The 12,848-nt window shown below is 43.3% G+C and overlaps 1 protein-coding gene across 1 annotated transcript in view; it reads right to left on the bottom strand.

The window, feature by feature from the left end:
* LOC133122412 (probable helicase with zinc finger domain) overlaps positions 1-6,309 on the bottom strand; it is a 37,435-nt gene extending 31,126 nt beyond the window's left edge. The window contains exons 1-12 of the mRNA XM_061232373.1: positions 6,227-6,309; positions 5,390-5,602; positions 5,209-5,245; positions 4,812-4,936; positions 4,571-4,627; positions 3,912-3,957; positions 3,577-3,658; positions 2,845-3,043; positions 2,624-2,731; positions 1,900-2,176; positions 1,055-1,322; positions 263-602 (exon numbers count right to left, since the gene is read on the bottom strand). Coding sequence (XP_061088357.1) covers positions 263-602; positions 1,055-1,322; positions 1,900-2,176; positions 2,624-2,731; positions 2,845-3,043; positions 3,577-3,658; positions 3,912-3,957; positions 4,571-4,627; positions 4,812-4,936; positions 5,209-5,245; positions 5,390-5,596 — 1,746 coding nt within the window. The 5' untranslated portion in view covers positions 5,597-5,602; positions 6,227-6,309. The remainder of the gene's footprint in view (positions 1-262; positions 603-1,054; positions 1,323-1,899; positions 2,177-2,623; positions 2,732-2,844; positions 3,044-3,576; positions 3,659-3,911; positions 3,958-4,570; positions 4,628-4,811; positions 4,937-5,208; positions 5,246-5,389; positions 5,603-6,226) is intronic.
* Positions 6,310-12,848: the final 6,539 nt, after the last annotated feature.

Raw genomic sequence — 12,848 nt, 5'->3', positions numbered from 1 at the left:
AACTGAAATGCAGGGCAGTTCTTCATAGATCAAAATGACAGACACCCTAAAAGTACTGTGAATGTACAATATCAAAAACCTATCAAATTGCACTGTAAACAACATGTTTATGACACAAACTAATTTTTGTCAAACACATCAGTTATAACCTCATAATTCTAAAGTACACAGCAGTATTCTTTGTCTTTAAGTATCAAAGACATCCAGAACACATGCAAAGCGCTGGTGGGAGAGTAAGGGAAGGCGCGCGCAGGGTGTTGACCTGCAGGTCTTGGTCGGGCTGCAGTCTCAGGTCCCGGCAGAATTCCTCCGAGAGCCTGAGCAGCATGCACTCCGGACACCGCTCCTCCAGCTGGGCCTCGTACACCCGCTCCCTGCCCCCGGCCCCGGCCCCGGCCCCCGGGGCCAGCGCGGGCAGGATCAGGACGCTGTCCACCGTGTCCCAGACCAGCCTCCCTCCCGCAGTGTCTCTCCGCACCCCGGTGCCGGACAGACCCATCTGGGCCAGGAGCTGACCGGCCAGCAGAGGCCTGGCGCCAGCCCCCCGGAGCGCGGGCACTGTGGGGGCCGTCACCAGGCGCAGGGACGTCTGCAGGCTCAGCCTGAGGAGAGAACGCAGTGCTAGGAACCCAAAAGAGAAAGACACACAGCAGAAAACATTTGGGCTTTTGTAACTTCATGACGTCACAACTATATGCTCATTTGCAAGGTCGGCCTCACCACGGCCCACCTTGTAGCCAGAAGAAACCCAAGCACTTGGCACAGAGGCATTCAGCTCCTTGCAGAGCTAGCCAGCCAATCAGAACAGAGGTTCATTGATATGAATGAGCCTTAAAGACATGGTCACTAAAACAGCCTGTTCTTGCTAAAGCTTATGAGAGGTGCTGGAGAGCATATAAAATGGTATAGAGATTGTTTTTGGTACTTAAAATCACACAAATATCATCTTGTGGATATCAGGACCTAAACTAAAACACTGGAAAGGTGTAGAATATGGGACCTTTAAAGACAGAACAAAATGGAGGAGGTGACAGGGAAGGTTCCGGCACAGCACCTGCTGAGCTCCATGTACTGGGCGTTCTCCTCGATGTAGAGCAGGTCGTGCAGACGGGAGCGGTAGTTGTGCGCGGTCAGGCTGCGGTCGAGGACGGAGCGGGTGAAGAGCTGGTCGGCAGCGGCCGGGATCTGGTAGGACTGCAGCAGCGACTGGTCCAGCTGGGCCCGGTCTCGGGGCAGGAAGCCCACCACCGTCACCTGCTTACAGGCCGAGTCCCAGCGGACAGAGCGCACCGCGCCCTGCGGCTGCTGCTCCTGCTCCAGCTCTGAGAGGAGACACCCAGCAGTGCAGGGTCTGAGCGCCGCCGCCATTTCACCTGCCGTGTGCACTACCACGGCTCAGGACAGACTGCCCCATAGCTTCTTCATAAACAGGCTAAATAAACTATAAACTTCCTGGGTATAAGTTTCATGAGTAAAATCATTTTATCATTCTGTCATTTTACTGTATTATAAGGCATATGTCGGCTGCTGCTATCACTACCACAGCTCACTGCAGACTGTTCCAATAGCTTTTTCACAAACGGGTTAAAATAAACTATCAACAACTTCCTGGGTATAAGTTTCATAGGTGCAAAATACTTGTAATTATTTGATTATAAGGCATATATTTTTATACACTTAAAGTTAAATCCCTTTTTTTCCTCCTCGATTTTACAAATGTGAGATGCATGCCAATTTGTTCTCGAACAGAAATACAAATTGGCAAATAAAGCTACCAGCTGCTGTGATACTGAGTGTGAACGTCCCTCTATTAATAATACTATAATTGCCTTTAATCAATAACACTCAGGGACACAAGGCGATGGGCCAAAACGGTGCGAGAGAAAACAAAATGGCTACCTATAGGCGTGGCCAGCTCGGCGGAGAGTGTCTGCAGCAGCACGGGCTCGGAGCCGAAGTCCAGCACCACGGTCTGCTGGAAGCTTCCGTAGGCGGCGGTGGTGAGGAGGAGGGAGACCTGGTGCACGCGCTCAGTGGGGCCGTCGGTGCAGCTCCACTCCTGCGGCGGCTGGCTGAGGGGGCGGGGCTCCAGGCCGCCGGATGCCACGGCCGTGACGCGGAACAGGGCGCGGTGCGGCTCGCCGAGCAAGGCCACGCGACGCAGGGGCCGAGGGGGCTGCGGAGGGGGGCCGTCAGGAGAACAGAGTGACAGAGGGAAAGACTGGCTCGGTGCCCTGTACTTTTCTCACTTTACTTTAGCTCAATTCAATTCCAATTATATTTGTATAGCCTTCACAGAGTAACAGGGGGAATAAAACATGACAGCCCTAAGCTCCCAAATAGCATATGAGGTAAACAACGCCCGTATGGGGAGAAAAAACATCAAACAGTGGGAGAAAAGAAAACCTCCCCGATGGGAAGAAATCTCAAGAGGAACCCAGCTATAGGGGCATGCCCATCCTCCACTGGCCTATAAGTTGAGATGGTAACATTTGATGTACTAAACTAGTAGGTAAACTAGAAAGTCCTTATGGAGGGATGTAGAGTCTGGAGTTCAGAGGGTAGGGGGATGAATCTGTAACTCTGTAAGGGGTCAGGTCTAACAGAAGACTGCCATGCTCACGTTGCAGTCCAGCCGCAGGGTCCAGCTGACAGAGCAGTGCTTCTGGCGAAGGGCCTGGTGGAGGTCTGGAACACAGTCCACGGTCACCCCCATCATGCTGGAACTCACCTGCGCACAGCAGACTCGGTCACACACTGCAGGGAGGGCCGCAGAGGAAAGCAGGGCGGGTAACAGATTTCCAAAGAGGGACGGTGCAACAGAGTAAAGAGAAGGGACCTGACCACAGTGTGCGGGAGCGGATTTCTCATCCACTTCTCTATCAGGCTCTGGCCGTAGCTGTCCGCCGGATCGCTGGTGCTGCGGGCACGCTGGCCCCGGAGCCGGCAGAACAGCAGCCTCTGCCGCCACTCCAGCAGCTCGCCGTGGGAGTGGGCCGAGACACAGAGCTCGCCCAGCGGGCACGCGCCACCCTGCAGGAACCTGGGGAGGCAGTCAAACAGCACAACAGCTGGAACACAGCCGGGTTCTCTCCATTTCCCCAGAGCCCTCACCCCTTTGAAGAGGAGGTTTTTTTTGGAATGTTGCTTTTTCTGAATTCTAACTAATATTCTAATATTATAATTCTAATTCTAATATTTACATTTTTACATTTTACATTTTAGCCATTTGGCAGATGCTTTTAATCCAAAGCGACGTACTAGTGACATCAGCATTTGACTCTTAAGTTAAGAATATTCCAATCGCATTTGTGATCTTACATCTTGAAGGGTTAAAGCTTGAGCCACCTTTAACAAAACTACAGTGACTAACAGTTAATTTCCTATTGTGAAATTATAGTCCTAGTGTAACTTCTTCGTACCTTCATAAAAGTTGTATTCGCTAATATAAAAATACTCAATTCTCTCAACAACAAAAACATCTATGCTGTTTAGAATGCAGCTGTACATACTTGGCTCCAATACTGAGTCTGCCATTAGTTGACAGAAGTTCAGCATCATTACTGGAATGTGCACCTGAGACATAAGGTATACTCATCGATTCCCAGTACACCTCGGGGAGGGGCTCTGTGCATCCAGCGTCGCTCCACCAGAACGCCTGCGAGGAGAAAGGTGCGCAAAGCCAGTAACAAGAGAGGCCCGGCTCAGGCTGGAGCGCCAGGTCTAAAGGTGCCGCAAGCTCTGCCAAACTCACACGGTCGCAACACGTTCTCAAACGGTACACAAGCCAACAAGTGAACAGCCCCACTGTGTCAGTCATTCTGCAGCCACCAGAGAAGCACCACTCCCACTACGCTACAGCCAGAAAGCAGCCAGGAGTGGGGAAGGGAGGGGGAAAACGAGAGACAAACCTTCCCTGCCATCCTCTTCTGAAACTCTAGCAGCACTACTGGATACCTGGAGGAGATTCCTAAATGAGTAACTGATGCCTGAGCCTCTAAGTCATGATCAATAGAGCACAGAGAAAACACGTCAGGATGGCACCCTTTCTGCACATTTCTGCGCCTAGCCCAGCACAGCACGGATAGCTACCCGAAGGTAAAGCAAGCTTTCTCCTTCTCTAAAATAAGACCATTATTAAACTCCTCCCAGAACACTTACATAAACATTCATGATTATGTTTATTGACATGCTGATTGCACAATTATTTATTCAAGTTTTTGTTCTGATAAATATATCTCACCTCAACAAGTATAAACTATACATAATAACTTTTTCTAACACACTGACAGACTAAATACATGACTGAATTCATATTTTATTAGAATCACATATGCAATGGCTGCTAACACAGATTACATGTACATTATCCCAGTTCATAAACACTTCCATAATCATGAAATACAGTACAGAATATAAGAGAAAATATTAGCCACATAATTTATATAAAGCTAGGTAATAGGAAAAAATGAAAAGGACTTTAAATAGACAACTTTATCTAAGGACTGGCATTGCTGCATGAGATCAGATGGAGCATGTTATCTTAGAAATGACAAGGTTACATTTTTACCTGCGATTCAGTCAATAGTAGCATCAACTGCCTGAAATACTTCATGTTGCCTTCATTCTGCCGGGAAAAATAAAAATGTCTTCAGTAAGGTTTGATTTCAGGCCATCCCGCCATTGCAAGTGGTGATTCAGTTGGAGCTCAACAAGTATTATTCAATTTACTCACAAAAAATGACATCATATACTTATAACACTCTAAATAAAACCTAAATGTTCACAATTTCATAGATTTTTATAATTACCTCCCATTCCGCACTGTCACAGTTGAACAATGCCTGGCAAATCTCTGTCAGCCTGCCGTCCAGTAGCATGCTGACCAGAAGGTCTTTGAGAGCCCCGTCTCCCAGCAACTCCTGCAGGCACATTACTGCAAACAGGAGACCAACAGACATACAGTTATTATACAATCCCACACAGTGTCAAAATATATACAAGTACATCTCACAATAAACAGTCTATACAGCAATCTTTGAACCTGAGCATTGCAATAATGTGACAGGAAGGTAGAGGCATATGCATTTCTCCTGAAATATCTATAATAATATAATAATAATATAATAATCATCTAGGCGTGATAATAACAATGAATTCCAGTGCCAAGTCCACCCCAAGTAATACTGATTTGAAATCCATCCATACCGTTTTTGCTGTCCTCTTCAGCTTCTGTGAATTTTTTCTACAATGAAAAAAAATTTTTTTTTTTTAAATGATGTTTCACTAAATGAAACGTCAAAAATGGTAAAGATACTGAACAAACTAGAACAATTGTAAATATTCAATACAGGGTGAGTAAGGGTTGATAAACGTGGCAGTGCATTACCAACTGAATAAGGGCAGAGACTCGGCACAGCAGTGCCAGCACGCGGACACAGTGGTCTTGAGGTGAGGAGGAGGTGCAGGAGGAGGTGGTGGGACTAGGTGGCACAGCCAGGACCTCATCACAGCAACAAAGAGCCAGGTGGTACTCTTGCCTGCTGAGGTGCTCGCATACTTGGGCACATAAGACATCAGGCTCGCTCTCACCCATACCTCACTACAGTTGTATCAGAGGGAGATATGACAAACAGTGAAAATCATGCCAAGAAGGATCTCCATCCTTACCTGAAATTATATTTCTTCAGTCCTGTGTCTCAGAAATTGTTTTGTGGCATGTTTATGATTGTCCAGAATGCAAAGAAGCCTGTTCTGTCAACAGAGCTAACTGAGGCAGAAAGCAGCACCAGTTTTGCTTAGTAGTTATTTTTCTGAATTCTTTGCATCACAACCAAATCAAAGACATTTGTCACGGATAGAATTGCAGTAGCTGCGAAAGATATTGCGACAGGACGGAATAGGGAGGGTGTGCTTAAGTTTGGTCCAAGTTTACAGTGTCTGAGTGATGCTCGTATGCACGAGCACATCTTGGAGGAGGAGACAGCTCTGCGCGTGCCAACCATCGGAAAAATACTGCGTTTGCAAGTGGATCATTCGCAGGCATCGCATAGGCTACTGTACCAACTCACGTTTCCCCTTTTTACTCAGCATGACAGCACTAACAATTTCATATGCACCCAGCGGTAAATACAGTTCAGTTATTTACGTAAATGAGCTCCACTGCAATGTCATTCAGATATATCTATAGCATGCAATTGCAGACACCGAGAGCAGCAGAACCCACCTCAGCTCAGGGCAACGCCATCTTGGAATTTAGGATAGTTCGTATTAACGCAAATCTTTCCATTTGGCTTGACGTCATTCTTAAACGACGCACCTGAAAAGATGAGTGGGTGGGAGGGGGGTAGACAGGTGAAGCATCGATTGGCAGAAGAGGTGAATGGTGAATTACACAGTCGACATTATTCGAAACTTTCCTCCTATTTTTTGTTTTAAATATGTCACATTATGTTAACAAACATGTTGTGTTTATTATTATGCGCAATGGGTTTTATGACATTTTAAGTGTACAGATTGTTCACTCCTTTGTCCTCAGTTGAAACATGCATCTTTTTTTGGTATTTCAAAGAAATTGTACAGAAAGAAAGCAAATGTATTTTGTTGACCATTTACCTTTAATCCGTCTGCTATCATCTGATCTCTTTACACATCTTGTTGTTATCCTTTTATTATATTATATTAAATATGAAGTTTAATGATGATTAAACTAATTGGAAAAAATAACCCAGGAAATAATTCTGTTTCATTACATTAGAATAAAATAATTGCAAAGTGGAAATAAACAAAACAGATAACTGAATGCAACATGATTAAAATGCATCATATATATAAAAAATTGTGGTGTGATTTATAATTATTTCTCAGAGACCTTACATGGCCATCAGAGCAACTCATGAATTACATTAAAAAAGACATCGTGGTCTTGGTGTTGCAGCACTTTGAAGTCCTGCCCCACTCATTCATGGGGATAGGAACTCTGAACTTTGAAGAAGTAAATGTACAAAAGTGGCATGGTGGATAGGAGTATTGCAGAGGTAGTCCATGTGTGTGACACTTCAATGTTGATAAAACATTGCACCACTAATAAGCATCCCTCTGGTTTTGCAGCTCCAGAGAGATGCCATAGGAGATAGCTGGAGGAAGTGCCGCATACACACAAGCTACTACAGCCATAGACGTTATTATTAAGTGGTCGGAGGCACTCAAGAAATTATCAACCAAAAACATAACCCAGCCATGTCTGATACCTTAAACATGCATGGATAGGCCTACAATAAAAGTAAAATAATAGGCTACTCCTGAAATAGATCAACTTTGGTAATCATAATGTCAGTAGTGCATTTTAGCTAATTGTCCTAAATCACGAATTGTCCATCATGCAGCAGATTACATTACATTACATTACAAGGCATTTAGCAGACGCTCTTATCCAGAGCGACGTACAATGAAGTGCAAATCAAACACAAGTATGAGTGCTAAGAGGACCTGAGAGGACAGTACAGTTCCGAGTCCTAGTGTAAACATACAGATAATCAGAACCCCTGAAGAGTACAATCAACTTCTAAACTAGCATACCACAGTTGGCAGCTAGAATACCCTGAATACAACAATACAACACGCAATAAAAAACAACAATATCTATACAATCTAAACATAAGTGCCATTACAGTCTAAGGCTAATCATGGTGGTTAGGGATGGACAGTTATGGTGTTCAAAGTATCAATATTACATATTTTCACGTATTAGATCTACTAAGTTACTTTTTGACTTAGCATCCTCATACCTATACAGTACAGTTTGAATAATTACAACTCCCAAAAACTCTCCCTGCTAACAAATTCTTCCATCTGACCTATTATAAACACACTCGATAAAAAAAGATTACAACTTCACATAATCACACAATGAAACTTAAAAAAATGGGTTACGTTGTTTTTCTTCCTTATCTTTTCATTCTTATACATGTTCTTCATTTACTTAAATGAAGGAGATTGAGCATCGACGTGGCGTTGGTGTGAAACGTTAAGATTAGCCGCAACTTGGCATTGATCATTTTGATAATAAATAATTTGGTACACTGACTTTATTTATTTATTTTGTATTGTGTGTTGTTTTAATTACAGAACCATACCTTATATGCACTGTCCGTGTGATTTATTAGGCATTTTACGCTGGAAACATGAGTCAAACGTGAGTCAAATGTGATTGGGCCTACTGTAGGTTGGGGTGACGTTACTATACAGCTCATCTGGCGCGAATAGAGCCTCAGCGAAAAAGCACAAGAATCGAGACGTTTAGTGGATGCTGTGAGTTGCATCTGCACCTAAAGTAGCAGCATAAACGTAACAAAGGCAACTACATATTGCAACAAAAAAAATTGCAATCGTGTATTTCATACGATACAATACAATCCAAAAGACAAACAAGTTTTCAAAGACACATGAACGGACTTGGTTGCAAGCAAAATAATTGCAGGAGGTACAGGCCACAGTTATGCAGCACTTTCAAGGTAAGGCTGCTTTCGAATATGGGCTTTCTGGAAATAATATAGGAAAATGTACAAGCGATAGCAACAGATCTGATCTAAATATATTAGACTAACAGGTATAACTAGGCAATGGATGTTTTGGGAACTTTTCTGGGTACTATATTCCAATATTTTGCTATTGATGCTTCGGTGTACTCGGTGTAACATTTAGGCCTACCTCTAACTACATTAACCAAGCACTACAGTATAATATGCCGTGATACTTTATGTGTAGCCTACATAAATCACTTATGGCCTGGAATGGTTTGTAGTATACGTTTGTAGCCTAAGCCTATTCAGCATTAGTATTTTTGAGTAATTTCTTGTAGCCTTCGGTCGTCTGGGAATATTGCTCTTCTAGTCTATATCCACTGCCAGCCATTCTGGATAAGAGCGACTGGTAAGCGCAGTCAAAACGTGAATAGGATAGAGAAGGAAAATTTGTTAAATAATTAGTTTAAACGTATTAAGGCATATTGGGTTAATGGTTAGCCGATGCACTTGTTAAATAAGATTGTACACTATGTTATATCATGTGGCGGACCCATGCTGTATGGGGTTTAATCATAGACCGTAATTGAAAGCGTGGCATGAGAAATGTGAGGGGTAGGCTATTTCACGAAACTTTAGTGTACTGCAAATTCTCTAGTTTAATGGTACCGAACATACGGGATCACCGATTTCTGAAAGGGGGTTAAAGGGAATGTTAGAAATAATCATGTTCTGAATTCTGTTTTGGCACAGGCCAATCCGTTTCCGGATTTTAACCCAACTGCTGCTCTTAATTATTTAATTATCTCAATTATATATTCATATGACGTTCGTATGAGCACCAGCTATAGCCGCAGACTGCAAGTATAGCCTATTATAAAGATTTCACAGTCAAATACAGGAGTGAAAGAGTGTTGTTTATTAAGCTGTCAGAAACCCTAAAAGTACGGCAATTGGTTGGAACAAAAACCAGCCTTTGAAGGCCGGTGTTGTGCATCCCTGATGCAGCGTCTCTGAAACTCTGAAATTTTAGGATCATAGCAATTATTATCTGGGCTGTAGATGGCAGTGTAGCCTTTCACGCAAGACAGACTTTTTTCCGTTCGTGGTCGCACTTGAATTCAGCATTTTGACTGCCTTTTATTGCGAAGTTTATATAATGTATTTATGTTCATATAATGTATGCTTTTAAAATGTAAATATAAGATTTTCATTAACGTTTCATTATGCAGCTATAAATTGAAGATTGACAGTGTGGTTTAGGTGTGCCCATTTTTACACTGGATACATACATGTTCGACTGTATTAATCCTTTCAGACAATTGAGAAAGTTGAGCAAATTGAGTAGGGTCTTAATAGGGGCTGAAAACAATAGTATAGCAGTCATTTCGATTGGTTAAAAAGATATAAGGTCGAGAGTGCGATATGGCAAATCAAATCATGGGAACAATAGCAGTCCTAGTCAATAACCTCATTCAGGATCCGGATGGCGTGAGGGTAGAAGCTCCTCCTGAGCCTCTCTGAATTGGCCTTAGGGATGCGGTACCTTCTCTTCCTCCTCGATGGCAACACAGAGAAGAGGCCATTATTCGGGTGGCTGGAATCCTTTATGATTCTCCTGGCCCTAGTCCTGCACCGCCTGGTGTAGATGACCTGAAGGTGAGCGAGTGTACCCCCCATGATGCGTTCGGCTGACCGTACCAGTCTCTGCAGGGCCTTACGGTCCTACTGGGTGCAGCTCCCATACCAGGCAGTGATGTTCCCAGTCAGGATGCTCTCAATTGTGCATGTGTAGAAGTTCCGAAGTATCCAGGAAGACACTCACAATTTCCTCAGACGTCTGAGGTGGTGCAGTCTCTGCCGTGACTTCCTTACTAGAGTTTCAGTGATCTGGGCACCAAGATACCTGAAGTTGTCCACCCTCTCCACCCGGGGACCCATTGATGTCTAACAGACCGTAGGTCTTCCCCTGCTTCCTCCTATAGTCCACAATCATCTCCTTTGTTTTGCTGACATTCAGGAGGAGGTTGTTGTCCTGACACCACTGGGACAGGCACCCCACTTCCTCTAGGTATGCCTTCTGGTTGTTGTTGGAGATCAGGCCTACCACAGGTGTATCGTCAGCAGACTTGACGATGGAGTTGGAGTCAAAAATGCCCTCACAGTCGTATGTTCACAGGGAGCACAGCAGGGGACTGCAGGGGCACCGCCCTGGGGCGCTCCCGCGCTGAGGCTGCCCACTCTCACCAACTGAGGTCTGCTCATCAGGAAGTCAAAGCTCCATCTGCACAGAGTGGTGTTTAGTCCCAGGTTCTTAGAGTTTCGTGACGAGTTTGGAGGGGATTATAGCGTTGACAGCTGAACTGTAGCCAATGAACAGCAATCTCACATTATTCTCCTTCCCTTTCTCCAGGAGGGATAGGGCAGTGTGGAGGATGTTGGCGATGGCATTCTCTGTGGATCTGTTGGGTCGCTTGGTGAACTGTAAAGGGTCCAGTGTGCTGGGCTGTGAGGAGCAGATGTGCTCCTTGACCAGCCGCTCAAAGCCACAGAAGTAAGAGCTACTGGGCACTCTTGGGATTTTACAGTACCTACGCTTGAGTGTCATATGGCACTCTCAGGACTGAAAGGGTTAATACATGTTAAAATTATGTTCTGAATAATCTCCCCGCCACCGCAGATCATTGTGTAGCCATCAATAGCGTCCTTTAACCAATACAGTTTCCATTGTTCATCCAGTTCAAGAGGTTTGCCCTTTAGCCATTGTAACAGGTTGCCAGATAATTAATGCATTTAAAATGTGTGAAGGCATCAACAACCAATTTTAATTGCCTAACCATCAACAAAAAACAATACTTTTTGACTGGAAGAGCTGAAACAAAGTTAATATATCTCAATGGTTAAACTTGTTGATAGAGAAATAAATATTGAGCACTCTCAAAAAATCTAATGCAACCATTCAGTGATTACTGGAAACCATTCCCTACATCTGCCAGTGAGCTAATTCCACAATTTCTTTGACATTTTTTTGAATATAAGTTCCCCAAATGCTTCTGAATTTACCCAGGCCCAGCCATACAGTACCATATTGAGCACCACAATAATAATACAAATATAAATGCAAGCAGTAATTAAACGGGCCCAAGTACAAACTATTAAGCTGTAAGAACACATATCTATTGAATGGTACAAAGATTTTCAGTCTGTGTCCCAAAATTTGACATGGTATTCCCTAGCTTAGAGGTCAACATTCATTCAAGATTCATGATGTCATTGCAAAGCCTGTCACATGGGCAGTGAAAGCTGATTGGCTGATGCTGGCCAAATGTTTCAGGTATGACTATCATTGTGCATCCAATTGGATGCTGACAGAAAGATATGGCATGCAAAGTTTCAATTTGATTGGTAAAGGAATTGAGGACTTTGAGGCATTTTTTTTATATTCCCCTTCAATTGTCACCTATTGGTGAAGCTACATGAAAAATGCATGCTGGGACACCTAAAAATAGTAAATTACCAGATCTGTTTGTCAAATAAAGTTTCTCTTTGTTTTTGATATACCCTTCCATAATTATTTTTTATTTATGATGTTATGATTTTAAATATGAAATAAAATTTCATGTCATAAACAGTAATCACTCATAAGCCTGATGGTTCCATGCTCTGCATGTGTCCACCAATGATAGGATTTGTTTCTGCAGGGAAACTACAGAAACAAAATGTATGTACAGGGAGGTGGCCATTTTCAATCAACCTTTGAGTTGAGATTGTGTTCTTAGTTTCTTACGTTCTTAAGTGCACTGTAACTATGGGAACATTAAATTGTGTTCCAGAAATTAGCACACCTAATTCTAATTATCAAGGTCTTGCTCAATGGAGTAGTTAATTATTTGAATCAAGTGTCGTAGTGCTGGGCTAAAACAGAAACCTGCACTTACACCTGCCCATGGTGCACCCCCCCTGAGCTAGACTAAGGCAGTTCACATTTTATAAACATGATGCAGTAACACAATTAATTTGTTTCAACCAAAAATGTGTAATTTGTCATCATTTTAACTTGGGTTTAGTTATATTTAACTCCCAAATATCATAATTGGCTAAATTATCCTCAAAAGATAGCCCGAATCAACTACTTGAAGAATCCTAAATCAACTATTTCAGTATTTATTATAGTATTTATTCAGCATTTGCTCTTGAAACCAGATGAGATGAAAATGTAACTTTCTTGAAATGCGTTTCGGCAGTGGGTTTGGTGTCAGAAGAAGGACGTTTCTGTTGAAAAGGACATCATACCTACAGTGAAATATCATGATGGGGGGGATGTTT

Source organism: Conger conger, chromosome 2 (genome assembly GCF_963514075.1).
Source record: "Conger conger chromosome 2, fConCon1.1, whole genome shotgun sequence".
NCBI classification, from domain to species: Eukaryota; Metazoa; Chordata; class Actinopteri; order Anguilliformes; family Congridae; genus Conger; species Conger conger.
The sequence above is the reverse complement of the archived record's forward strand: the minus strand, read 5'-3'. Positions and strand labels throughout refer to the sequence as shown.